At 37.3% G+C, this 13,748-nt stretch overlaps 1 protein-coding gene across 2 annotated transcripts in view; it reads right to left on the reverse strand.

Annotated features, from left to right (window-relative positions):
* The window catches only part of LOC110027622, an 87,692-nt gene that overhangs the window by 54,636 nt on the left and 19,308 nt on the right, over positions 1–13,748 (reverse strand). For both annotated transcript variants that reach the window (XM_020729124.1, XM_020729123.1), the window contains exon 5: positions 7,093–7,215. In XM_020729124.1, the coding sequence (XP_020584783.1) occupies positions 7,093–7,215 (123 nt within the window). The remainder of the gene's footprint in view (positions 1–7,092; positions 7,216–13,748) is intronic.

Here is a 13,748-nt window from a genome sequence, read left to right on the forward strand (position 1 = left end):
GATGATTTCGATATGATGGGGGATGATAATATTATAAATGCTAGACAATCTATGATATCAAAAAGATATCATATCTAGTCAAAGTTAACGACACTTGTGCTTAAGAATCCGAAAGACAAACGCATCATATAACTAAATATGACATTCACCTTTTAGCTAAATATAACAAGATACCTGATTTCACTTGGGACAAGGAGTGTAACATGAGTTTCACTTTCACACATTATTGGTTGAGCATAAGCTAGAAAGACTTATTTTCCCTCTTATTTTAATGTGATTTGGAGCACAACTGATTATTTTGCTGGAATTTTTCTAAATCTAAAAATGAGAAGCTAATTTAGAATTTGAATGGAAATACACTCCCTGTCAAGTTTTTCTATTCTTTTCTTATGAATGGCGGTATTTCAATAAGGTATATGGGATAGATGACGTGAAGCTTGTTGGGTCCAGCTGAACAGCCGGGCAAGCCCTGGCCTAATGGCTGACTGGGCCAGCTATAGGGAGCCAACCAGAAAGGAATTACCACCCCTCTACTCCTTTTCTTTCTCATTTTATTCTATCCATAGGAGGGACTCCCTTCCTATTCTATTTCCTAACTTTTTCTATCCCTTTCCTATTTTAATTCCTTGCACTTTCTAGTGCCTTCCTATTACATCCCTTTCCTTATATATTACTTTGTTTTTATCTACTTCCACCTAATACATATATGTTACTTTGCTTGCTTAGAGGTAGTTCTTGATTATTTCTGATTTCAGGTTGCTACCCTAAGGAGTTTTTTCCCTTCGAGGGTTATATCCAACAGTCAGAAGTGCTTTCGTTTGACGGCGAGAAGGTGTTTTAGTTGTAACTCATCAGAGGTGGTGATTATCTCTGCTCATTCCATCCTTTTCGGCGGTTGTCCAACCCACCGCAAGCTCTTCCAATTGTTGTCCAATCCACCATAAGCTCATATGGCTGTTCTGATACCCTAAGCCCTAGTCCTATCCTAGGCAGGAAGGGAGCGACAAGATCACCAAGTGGGAAAAGATGAAGAAAGCAAAGCAGAGGAAATACCTTCCACCCCACTACTATTAAGACATTTTTGAGACTTTATTGCCGGCAGCAGAGGGATTTTTCAGTTCAGAAGTTTACAACTCAATTTGACCAATTACAGATGAAGTGTGAGTCGGTCGAACCAGAGGAGCATACGATCGCCCTTTATCTAGAAAACCTGAAGCCCGCTAGTAACAAGTGTGGTTCAACTGCAGCCCTATTGGTCGCTTGGAGATGTTCAGACTAGCTCTAAAGATAGAAAGGCAGCAAAAGCAGAACAACAAGCAGAACTCCTTCAGACAACAGTTTTCATTCAGGCCATCACTTGCAACTACAACTACCGACAAGACTACCTCAAAAGGAGCAGGAAAAACAATACCGAAAAGTGAAAAGACAAAACCAATTGGAAAGAAGCCAAAAAAAAGGTAGTTATTCCGGGAAATTGTTTTCAGTGTCGTGGCTACAACCACATAGCCTCTAATTGTCCCACGAGCTGAGTTGTCTCATTCAGAGATCAAGGCATGGTTGAGGAGGTCGAGGACAAGGTGTCAAAGGATAGTCCAGAAGAAGAACTTCAGCTCTATGGAGACGTGAGAGAGATGTTAGTAATACGGAGAGTTCTGCAGTTAGAGTTGGAGAGAGACAGTTATGGCCGAGGCGCAATATCTTTCGCACCATGTGTATGGTAAAAGGCAAAGTTTGCAATTTGATTATCGGCGGTGGAAGTTGTGAGAATGCAGTATCCAAGTTGATGGTAAAAAAGCTAGGTTTGGCCACACAGAAAAATCCTCAATCATATTCCCTCACTTGGTTAAAAATAAGAAATGAAACGCGTGTAGAACAACAGTGCTTAGTTGAATTTTCAATTGGGGATCAGTTACAGCAGCAAGCGTGATGTGATGTGGTTCCAATGTACTCATGTCATATTTTGTTGAGAGGATCTTGATAGTTCGACCATAAGACTAAGTACGGCGGTTTCAAGAATACCTACTCTTTAAATAAGGATGGGAAACACATTGTGTTTTTAGCTGTTACAGATGCGAGAGGTATACACAACACAGAGGATGCATTAGCCTCAAAGGCTAACTTCATGTAGTTAGTTCGGGATGCGCCAATGGAACTAACATTGGTCCTACTAGAATGAATTCAGGAGGAGAATGTGATACCAGCACCGCTACAACCATGACCATACGACTTCTAGGATGTGTTGATCGAAAGTTTTCCAAAGGGGTTGCCATCACTAAGAAATATCCAGCACGAGTGTTGACGAATCAACCACCTATAAATTAAAACCTGCAGAGTATGAGTTATAGCGACAGGTGTAAAATCTCATCACAAGAGGGCTAGTCAGAGAGAGTACCAATCCGTGTTGTTCCCACACTGATAGTGCCTAAGAAGAACGGGTCATGACGGATGTGCACTAGCAACAAGGCCATTAACAAGATCAACATCAAATACTGATTTCTCATACCTCGCTGGAATGATCTCTTGGATCAGCTACACGAAACCACCATCTTTTAAAGATTGACTTACGCAGCGTGTATCACCAGATACGAATGAAATCAGTAGAAAAGTGGAAGAATACTTTCAACACACGAGATGGGTTATACGAGTGGACAATCAATCCCTTCAGTTAGTCAAATGCACCCAACACTTTTATGATGTTGATGAACCAGGTATTCCAACCCCCCTTTGAGAAATTTGTGATAGTCTACTTCGACAACATTCTGGTGTACAGTCAATCTGAAAAGAAACATTTACAACACCTAAGAACGATGTTTAAAGTATTGTAAAAAGAGAAATTATAAGCCCATCTGAAGAAGTGCCACTTCCTGACGGACCAAGTATATTTTTGGGGTTGTATCATGCCTACTGCAGGCATTCAGATGGACCCTACAAAGATTGAGGCCATTGTGAATTGGATTGCATCAAAGTCATTCACCAAACTAAGGCAGTTTTTGGGGCTCGCCTCCTTCTATCGACGATTCATCACGAACTTCAACACTATCACCGTCCCCTCTGTCAGAACTATTGAAAGAAAATGTGTTTACTTAGACAGTTGCAGCTCAGACCAGCTTCAACGCACTAAAAGAAAAGGTGAATCAAGGCAACAGTTCTCTAGCATTAATAGATTTCAACGAATTGTTCGATGAGGATTGATGCATCCAAGGTGGGAGCGGTGTTGAGCCAGAAAGGTCACCCTATCACCTTTCTCAACGAAAAACTAAATGACTCCAGGAGAAAGTACTCGACCTACAACAAGGAGTTTTATGTTATTGTCCTAACCCTTGAGCACTGGAGCCACTATCTGTCGACGAGCGAATTCACGTTGTTCACGAATCATAAAGCCTTGAAATTCCTAAACAGTCAGAACAAGCTGAAAGACTGACACGCCACTTGGACGGAATTCTTAGCATCATTCCAATTCAATCTTAAACACAAGGCCGAGATCTAGAGCCGAGTAGCAGATGCACTAAGTCTACATTACCTATTGATCACATCGATGCAGGGTCGAGTTATGAGTTTTGAGATAGTAAAGAACTTGCACGAGACAGACGAAGACTTCAAGCAAACTTGGGAGTGATGTCAGGAGAATCCTACTGAGCAGTACTACAGAGTCGACTAGTATTTCTTCTACCAGAGTAAGTTGTGCATTCTAAGGTGCTCACTAAGGGAGAACATTGTTCAGGAGAGCCATATTGGAGGACTATCATGACATTTTAGCAGAGAAAAGACTCGCACTCGTGAGAGTGCACTTTTTTTGGCCTCAACTGACGAGAGATGTGGAGCGACACCTTTGACAGTGTAGAATTTGCCATAAGAGAAAGAACAGTGCAAAGTGCAAGATTATACACTCCCTTACCAATACCAAAGGCATCGTGGGGAAACGTCAGCACGAAATTTGTGGTAGGGGTTCCACGAACACAGCGGAACAAAGTCTCCGTGATGGTGGTGGTAGACCGTTTCTCGCAGATAGCGCATTTCATACTATGCCACCGGACGTTGAATGCATCTCATATCGCCAACTTGCACTTCAAAGAGACTGTAAGACTGCACGAAATTCCCAGAACCATCACTCCTGACAGAAACATCAAATTTTTGAGCCACTTTTGGAGGAACCTGTGGAGGAAGCTAGGCACCAAGCTCCAATTCAGTTCAACAAATCATCCACAGACAGAGGGTCAGACAGAGGTGGTAAACAGAAGCCTAGGAAATCTTCTGAGGTGATAGTGGGAAAGAGCATTAGGTAGTGGAATCTAATTCTAGCCCAAGGCGAGTTTGCATACAACATATCCGTGAGTCAAACTATAGGATGCACTCCGTCCTAGATTGTGTACGGGCGCAACCCGCTCAAACTACTTGATACCACTCCTGCCAACATCAAAGATCAGTGAGGATGTTCAAGAACAGGTTCACGAGATCTAGAAACTCCACGAAGAGATTGGGAAAAAAAATACTAAATAGAAATGCAAATATCTACACACAAATAAATTCAAGAAGAATGTGACATTTCAAGAAGGGGATCTCATGTGGATTCAGTTGAAGGAGAGATTTCCAACAGGTTCGGGAAACTCAAGCACAAAGCAGATGTACCTTTCAAAATACTTCGGAAGTTGAATGTGGGGGGGATAAGGTTTTTGGGGCGGAATTACCTCCCCTCCCCTCCTTTTGTTTCCTATTATGTTCCTTTCATGTCGGGGATTCCATTCCTATTCTATTTCCTACCATTTCTTATCCCTTTCTTATTCAAATTCCTTGTCTTTTCGAGTGTCTTCCTATTGCATCCCCTTTCCTTTTATATTACTTGTTATTTTTATCTACTTGCACCTATTATATATAGGTTAATTTGCTTGTTTGGAGGTAGATCCTGATTGTTTCTTATTTCAATTTGCTGCCCTAAAACATTTCCTCCTCTGAGGTTGTATCCGACTGTGAGAGGGTGCTCTGGCTATAACTCATCCAAAGTGGTGATTATCACCACTCCTTCCATCATTTCCAGCCATTGTCCAGCCCGACGCAAGCTGTTCCGATTGTTGCCAAGTCCAACATAAGCTCTTTCAGTTGTTGTCCAATCCACCCCAAATCATTCTCGACTGTTGTCCAGTCCACTGCAAGCCCTCGATGTTGTCGTCCAGTCCACCACAGATTCTTTCAGGCTGTTGTCAAGTCCACTGGAAGCCTTCAAACTGCTTCCTATTGCACTAAAACCTCTTCTAGCTGGTGTCCAAATCACTGCAACTTCTCTGGTACCTGTCCTGTGACCGCCGACCGCTGACCGCCCTTGCACCTTCCAACAGGTCGGCCCTCTTCCAGCCTCCTTCCGACAGGTCGGTCTCCTTCTTGCATTTGTCACACAGACCACCGACCACCTGCTGCTCCATCCAGCACCACAGCCACCTGTTGCTAGCCACCTTCCAGCACAACCACAGCTCCCTTCTTGTCCTTCTGAATCTGCTGCTCACCTCTACAGAGAGCATTTATGTGTTTTGTGTTGTTTCCTTTCTTATTTTTGCAATGTCATCATTGTCACTTATCGTTTTGCATGTTTGTGTTGTTTAATGTTAGGGAAACTTCGTTGTAATTTTTGAAATCAGCAATAATATTTGTCGTTTGGTCGTGGTTTGGGTTAATTCTGATAACAATAGATTTAGCACTTTAATGCTCTTAAAATTGATATATTGTGTTTTCTATATTTGAGAAATATTTATAATAAGTTTCAACTTCACAAGTTAGGAATCCTCTCTTCTCCAGATGATGTGGAAGGGTCACCTAGAAAATGCATTTCATCTTTCACCTAGAAAATGCATTTCATCTCATCTTTTTTTTTTTTCAATTCTAGGGCTATTGGTATAAGAATTTTACAAATAGTTCTTGACAATTGAACATATTATGAATGACACAAAGGTCCACGAGGTTGTTATTATGTGGAGCCTAATTGCATTAATTAATAGAGCATTCAAAGCCCTCAATTTTGCCAATTAAATTTGACGATGAGTTTGCTCAGGAGGTATGGGGAGGTGACTTGTATTTAATTTGGGGTCGTTGCCCACGAAAAAAAATGGTTTATTGTACACAGTGCCTTAGCACCCAGAAGGCAACATTGCCACACCCAATACAAGTTCAAAATCGAGAGCACGACACTTCAACGCCCAAATGGGAGCACCACAGTGCCCAGATTCAGTATAGCAGCTCCCAGTCCAGGTTTAAAGACTAGAGTGCACAACATTGCAACGCTCGAATACAGCGTCGCTACGCTCAATTATGATGTCCCAGTGCCAGTAGTTGAATTCAAACAATTATGGTTTTATATTTTGGCTTCACTAGAGGATTTTATAAGCGTTGAAGTTGGATTTTGAGATTTCTCTTATGTAAATAAGAGGAGGGAGTGTTATTGAGTTCCAAAAGAGTAGAGAGGTTTGAGTATGGTGTAATTTATACAATTCTCATATTTCGTAGTGGATTTCTTGGTGTTCTTTGTATTTTATGTGACACTATGGTTTTTTTCTTATTCTCTGATTTTTCCACATTAAATTTTGGTGTTCTTTGTCTTTTATGTGATTTCTTGTTTTGTGTGCTTTTGTTTTAACTTTTGCTTCGGATCTATCAAATCAGTTTCTGGGAATTTTCAACATCAATCATGATAGAGGCACCTTCTTCTTTGTTGCTATTTGGTCAACTTAAGGAGAGAAATTGTGTTTCCATCAATAATAAAAAAAATTGAAGAGGTATTTGGTCTCATGTCATCATATTGGTCTACCTTCGGTTCTCTTCTTCTAAGAATAAGATTGAAAGGAACAAAATGGTTTGAAATATTCAAAATAATCCAAAGGAGCTTTACCTTGCATCTTCGTAGTCACTGCTATACTGTATATTTTCTTATCCTTCATCTTATTTCTTATTATTATTCTTCTCATTGGGTTTTCTACTAACTGTTGCATATGCTGCCTTTTAATTTATCGTGAAGGATCTAGCACCTAGCTTCGCAATAAAAACAAATTGCACGGCAAAATCACCTCCACGCTACCATGACACAATGGCAACAGTGTGATTCATACATACCTAGATGCCAAAGATGCTTCATTGTCCTTTCCAACTTTACAGAATACCAGATAAACGGAAGTAAACAGCAAGTGCAGGATGCCTTCTTCAGCAAGATTAGCATCGACAAGCATATCCAAGGATCTGTCCATCATTAAGCATGCTAACTTAAGAAATATATATACAACATATAATTCCTTAGTTAAAAAAAAAAAAATCTTTAAGCATATATGAGACAATCAAGTAAATCGATGAGCAACATAACAACTTGAACGCAAAATACAGTTGCTGTGATAACGGATATCAGATAACTTTGCAGTAAATGGAAAAAGAATGTTTACTCTCATAAGTGTAATTGAACAATAATGTGATGCGCAAAGGGATTTCTTTTGCGTCAAACCACAAAATGGAAAGCACAAACGGTGCTTTACAAACCAAGGAATTTATAAAATGCATAACATGAACATAATGATGCATTCATTAACAGATAAGAAAATTATAAAATCTTTAAATTAATACTGCCATTATATATTCTCTGTCTCTATCATTTACTTTTAAAAGAGGAGAGATTACAACATTCATTGTCTATTTATGTTCTATCAACATCAAAATATTTATAAAATTGAACAAATTAATTTACCAAATACTTTGTATCATCATCCATTTAATCATACTAATTCCCAAAGCCGATTTGAAAGGTTTGAATTGAGAATTTAAGGAAATAAGATTTTGATTCAAAACAAAATGTCATAATAAAGATAACCAGAGGATGTTAAATTCTTCATACACTTTCATAAGAAAATCATTAAAAATATGTATAATTAATAAAAATGCTTTCATATTTTCATGGATCACAAGTTACTGACAAATTAATTAAATTTCTCCATATAAAATTTATATACATGAGGTCAAATTTATTTTTTACTTATAAAATTAACATTTAAGGGTTTAAAATGAACTTTCATAAACAAAAATTTTTTAGCCACAAAGCCTTAATCCCTCTACGTAGGGTCGGCTACATGAATAATTGTTGGCTAAAAAAGTTTTTGTTTATGAAAGTTTATTTTAAATTCTTAAATGTTAATTTTATAAGAATCTTCACTATTAGAAAAGAAACAACAGACCAAAATGCAATTTCATCTTGTAATATGGTGGTGCCAGAGGCGCTGATCTGATTTCTTCTATCAACATCAATATATAAGAGCTCGTAGATCAAACTCGCTGTTTCAGTTTCGAGGGGAAATAATCACGGACAACGCTGCTGTACGATCTCATAAATGAAACTCATGGCTTCTAGACAAAAACTGCTAGTTCGAAAGGGTAAATCGTATTTGTATAAGGAGACGTTTAAAAAAACCAAATCTAAAGCCTAAATCAGCTCAATCAAGTGAGCAAAAGTTGCACGTAAGCTCCATGGTCACAGCACTTAGCACTGAAGCATGATTCAAGCGGTCAAGCGGACACTCGAGTGTACAATCCATGCACATTAGCTGCGTGAAAACGAAGCAAAGCGGGAAGTCATCACATAGCGCAACTTGCAAAGCGCACTTCAAGGTGCACTTTTATTTTGCTCATTCTCACTAAAATTGAGAGTAGTTTAATGCTATCAAGTATGATTTCCTGCAGGTAAGAAACTTCTAGGTCTTACAGCATATTGCGGCTACATTTTTGCATACAAAAGCAAAATGGCAGGCATATATCAAAGCCTAAACTCACCTGCTAATGGTTATCTCACTTATGAAAATGAATTAAGAAGTCGAGGTATAGTAAGAAAAATGTACATAACTTTAAACCAGTAAACATTAGCACAAATAGTGAAGTGTTTCATATACCAAAAATAGTTCATATTGACAAATAAAACAATTATAGCCATATGAAATTTATAATTTTCTATCTTATGAAGACTCAATCTATCGGGTATGGCATTATCTAACCCATTCAAAATCCTGTTCCTCGTCATAATTTCTTCTTAAGTTTTATAAATTTTAATTTGTTGTTAAAAGCATATAACGAACTGCCTCACGACAAGGAATGTTCTTACCTACACAAAACTCACTTTTATCACTTGACATAACCCAACATTGGCTTCCTCGCTGAAATACAATGATAGGAATAAAAAAAGTATAAATACAATTGGTTTAAAGAAACCGGATCAGGAAGTTTAACCGTGAAGTTGATGTTACCACACATTTTATTTGATAACAATTAAAATGTTATATTTTAGTAGACAAAATTCATTATTCTAATTTTACAAATAACTAGTGCAAACTGCAAATCCATTCATTAATAAAAGCATTTAAATGGATTAGGATGAAAATAATCCTGCCCAGGCCATCTCTATTAGTTGGGCACGACCAAGTATGCCACGATCTCCATTTCCTATCTGACATCAGGGAGTCGGATCGCTGTTCTATGAGAAGCAGGGTTGAGTGTGTGCAAGAAATAAGAGTAGCAGTCATCACTGCCATCTTCATTGACAATAAGCAAAGCTATTGTCATTATTATTTCTTTTCATTTTCCCCCAACATTAGCTGCTGCAGCACCTCCATCAGCCTTTCCACCCGTACCAATCATGTGCCATCATGGTGGATCACCATCACTATCATTGCAAGTACAAACACAGCCAACTCACCTTCGCACTTTATTACTCTTTTCGCCTTTTTTCTTCTCTTTTAATTGTGTTTTTGAGCTCGTCTCCAGCCTTTATGTTTTTATCGTTCAATTTAAGTTAAGATTCACAGCACCATCGTTGCAATGCTATTTAATGCTATTATTTATCATGGCATTGGAGACTTGTGATGCACTCAACATCAACACAAGTTCCAACACAAATTGTCTAGCCTGCCTACGCATTGGCAAGTCTTCAATATTTATTATCGCCAGCACACGAAAATTTTTAAAAAGGCAACTTTTTGCTGCCAATTTTATTCAAGAGTTGCTTTTTACCTATTTAAGTTGATTAATAATTAACTAGTTAGTCATGCAAATGAATTGAGTCCAGACAAATAATGCCTTATTCAAGCTTATTCATTTATTTTTCTTATCAAATTCAAGCTGAGTTTTAGTGTGACCAAAGTTTTAAATCATGTTCATTCTTTTTTATTGAGTTAAGCCAATTATAGGCTCCATGTTAACAATTTAAAAATACCACATCATTTGCAGATGTAGTTGACTTTATAGATTTTAATCAAATTCATATAAGTCAATGGATGTTATTAAGTTGTTTGGTGAAATTCAAAAACTAAAAAGAAAATATTTTAATCAACATTTTTGACTATTTGTTTGATATTTTCATCATTTATATGCCTCTATTTTTAATAATATAAATATTTTTTTTAGCGCAAAGGTACATGAAAATCGATAAAATAACACAAGGAATCCATCAAATAAACAATCAAGTCATTATTAATTTGACTTTAACCAAGTATTAGCAAACTAAACAACAAAAGAGTGCATTCACAAACAAAAACAAAAAAAGTTGGTATTCATGCTTTTCAATTAATAAGCTTTTAAAACTTTCTAAGCTCGTACAATATATAAACAAACGATCCTTACATGAGAGAGTATTGAATAGTTTATCTAGAATACTAATTCGCTGAGTAAATTGCCAAAATAATTCTCAACTATTTACATGGGGCCGTTTTAATCCCAGAGTTTATAGAAGTGTCAAATAGTCCACATACTCTTTAGATTAAGGAAAAAATAGTGTCCATGAAGGACTATTAATATTTACATGACTTTATTGAGAGATTAACAAAATTATTTATGATGGAAATTATTAGACTACATACAATTCCGAAGGTCATTATGTCAGACAAAGATGATAGATTTACATCAAGAAAATGGAGAGCTCTTCATGAACGTTTGGGTACTAAATTGCATTTCCCATTCACAGATAGATTCTAAATAAAAAAATAATAATTGAAGTCTTGGAAGATTTATTAAGAATATGTTTTATGCATTCTAGTAGTAGGTAGGAGGGATCATATTCTATTGATAAAGTTTAGCATTATGATAGCATTATATAATAGAAGATGTTGGGTTGAAACTAGAGAGAGAGCACCACAGCTGTTAGTACCGTTGGTAAAAATATTAATGATCCCAAGCAAGGTGATAAAATTTAAAATTAGTGACTTTAAATTTTTAGAGGCCAGATTAACGAAAAGTAAATCTAGATTGACAAAAGAGGGAATCTATGTCCCAGATACATTGGTTTCGTTGAAATTGCTGAGAAAGTTGAAAAGATTTCTCATAGCTTAGTGTTATCCCAAGATATGTCTGATATGCACAATGTATTTCAGCAACAAACTGTATGAGTATACCCCAAAAATTAGACATCATGAAATGGTAGAACATTGCCGAGCAATAGTAGAGGAGATCAATCACGATGGGAGGTTTTCATTTCCCCCTCACACTGGTTCTAGGAATGGATTCCAGAAACAAACTGTGAAGGGAGCTTCCACCTGAGATGGTCAAACTGTCATCCTGGAGATTCTGTAGTTGAAGCATTCCTTTTTTTTCATCTTGTATTTTTGAACCTGCTATTCATCTTCCACTTAGTGTTCCGGCTGATCATTTTTCTCACCTTGATCCTGACACTCCTCCCAAGTATGAGTACCTTCCCCAACAGCAACTAAATGAGAGGGAGTCTCAGGAGGCTTGCTTAGAGAAGGATTCTCATCAGGTTCGCTGGAAGAAGTATCTGGCTGTGTAGGACTGTTTCCATTGTTAGGAGCAGCGAAAGCAAGCGACTCATCTGTCTGGTTAACATTAGCAACAAGTTTCAGTAAAGGTGCAAGATCTAAAGATGTCTCTTGGGTAGAATTGTTAGAAATAGCATGTTTAGAAATAGATGGTTCCTGTGCATGTTGTTTATCTATATCGAGTTATTTTGGAATAAAGAGTTTCAACTCTGGGTGTAATCTGAAGCATTTATCATGTGTGTGGTCAAACATCTTACAATAATTGTAGTAGTAAAGTCTTTGTTCCATAATGAATTGTTAACAGTAACCATTGTGAGCAGTGTCTAGCCAGATTTCTTCAACGTCTGGAAGTATAATATCCCTCTCTATTAAAATTCTTGCAACAGAAGGCCTTGACAGATTAAAGATAGAAATTTCTAACTGCATTGATTTTCCAAGAATAGCCTCAATAGCATATATTACTTGATGGTTGAAAAAGTGAAGCATGAGTACAGGTAATTTAAATAATATAGGCACCATGGGAGGTTCTCGACTTGGATCAAAGTCAAAAGACCATTTAAGTAATTTCATATGTTTGCCCTCAATAAAGATGAATTTCTTCAAGAATGTTCCTGCATAGTCTTCTTCTTTGCCCAGCTGTATCATTACATGTCTTCCATCAAATAGTCTCACATTCCAATCCCCAACTAGTTTAAAATCTTCAAAAACTTTTATTATAGTCTTCATCTTAAGGTGGCTCAATTAGAACTTTCCAATTAGTGTAAATTTATCTTATTAAAAAAGGGTTAAAATTTCAGTGTCAGAAAAAATTAATGCTGGTTTGACCCTTTTTTCTGTTTTTTTGTTTAAAAAGTTACAATTTCCCTGTCCCGCAAATGAATCATGATACATCTGTGGAAAAACCAAATTATCCCCAAGGTGTGAAGGAGCAGTCTTTATCAACCACTGCAGCGTAGGAGGGTTTACCCACAATCGGAGTAGGTTTAGTAGATGATGAGGGGGCTGCCATGAAATTAGAGTAACAAAATACCGCAAAAACACCCAGATGCGGGAGTGCAACCAACGAACACAGCTGCACAGAAGTCATAGCAGCGGCGGGCAAATCACCCAACAACAAGGAAACCCGAATAGCAGAAGAGAGCTGGGGTGAAGCACGAAGCCGCAAAATTGAAATGAAACTGTGGAGAGCTGCAACCCCTAAGCTGGCAGGGAAGAAAGAAGGGGAAAAACTAAATGAAAATCACAGGAGAAGTGGAAGGGTCAAGCCATGGTTGTGATGGAACCCTAGATCGCCTATGCCAGCTCTCTATATGTGTGTGTGTGTGTGTATAAAGCTATAAACATAAAACTTAAATTCTTACCCATTTCCTTCTTTTCATAAGCTGGAGGCATTGCAAATCCGAGAGCAGGTCAGGGAGAAATTTGGGAAAAATCAGGAAAGGAGATAGAGAAGAAGAGAAGAAGAGAAAAAAAAAAGAAGAGGTGGGGAAGGGGAAGGGGAAGTGGAAGCGGAAGGAAATAAAAAGAAATGAAGAAAAGAAAATTGGTTTTGAATTTAAAAATAGGTTTTCAAGTATTCTTTTAATGAATTGATTTCAATTTCGGGTTGTGGTTTTATATGAGTAGTGATATTGCACTATTTACGAATAAAACGAATTTCAGGGAGTCCTTCCGACAGAGTAAATCATTAAAAAGGTAAGATTTACAAATTTTAATGCAAAAAATGAATCGCATGAATACTTAAAAATGTTGTACATTGATGTTTGAAATGCACAGTATAAATCTTCATATTAATGAATGCATATTTTCAGTCTCCTATTCATGAATCAAAAAACACCTAAAATTTTGATGCATACATGTTCGCAAGTACTAATTATATAAATATTTTGTTAGTTGACAGTACTATAAGAAAAAGCATCCGACATATATAAGTTATTCATTTGCATATGCAATTATTTAATATATTTTAATAAG

The sequence above is a fragment of the Phalaenopsis equestris genome, unplaced genomic scaffold, assembly GCF_001263595.1.
Source record: "Phalaenopsis equestris unplaced genomic scaffold, ASM126359v1 Scaffold000431, whole genome shotgun sequence".
Lineage (NCBI taxonomy): Eukaryota > Viridiplantae > Streptophyta > Magnoliopsida > Asparagales > Orchidaceae > Phalaenopsis > Phalaenopsis equestris.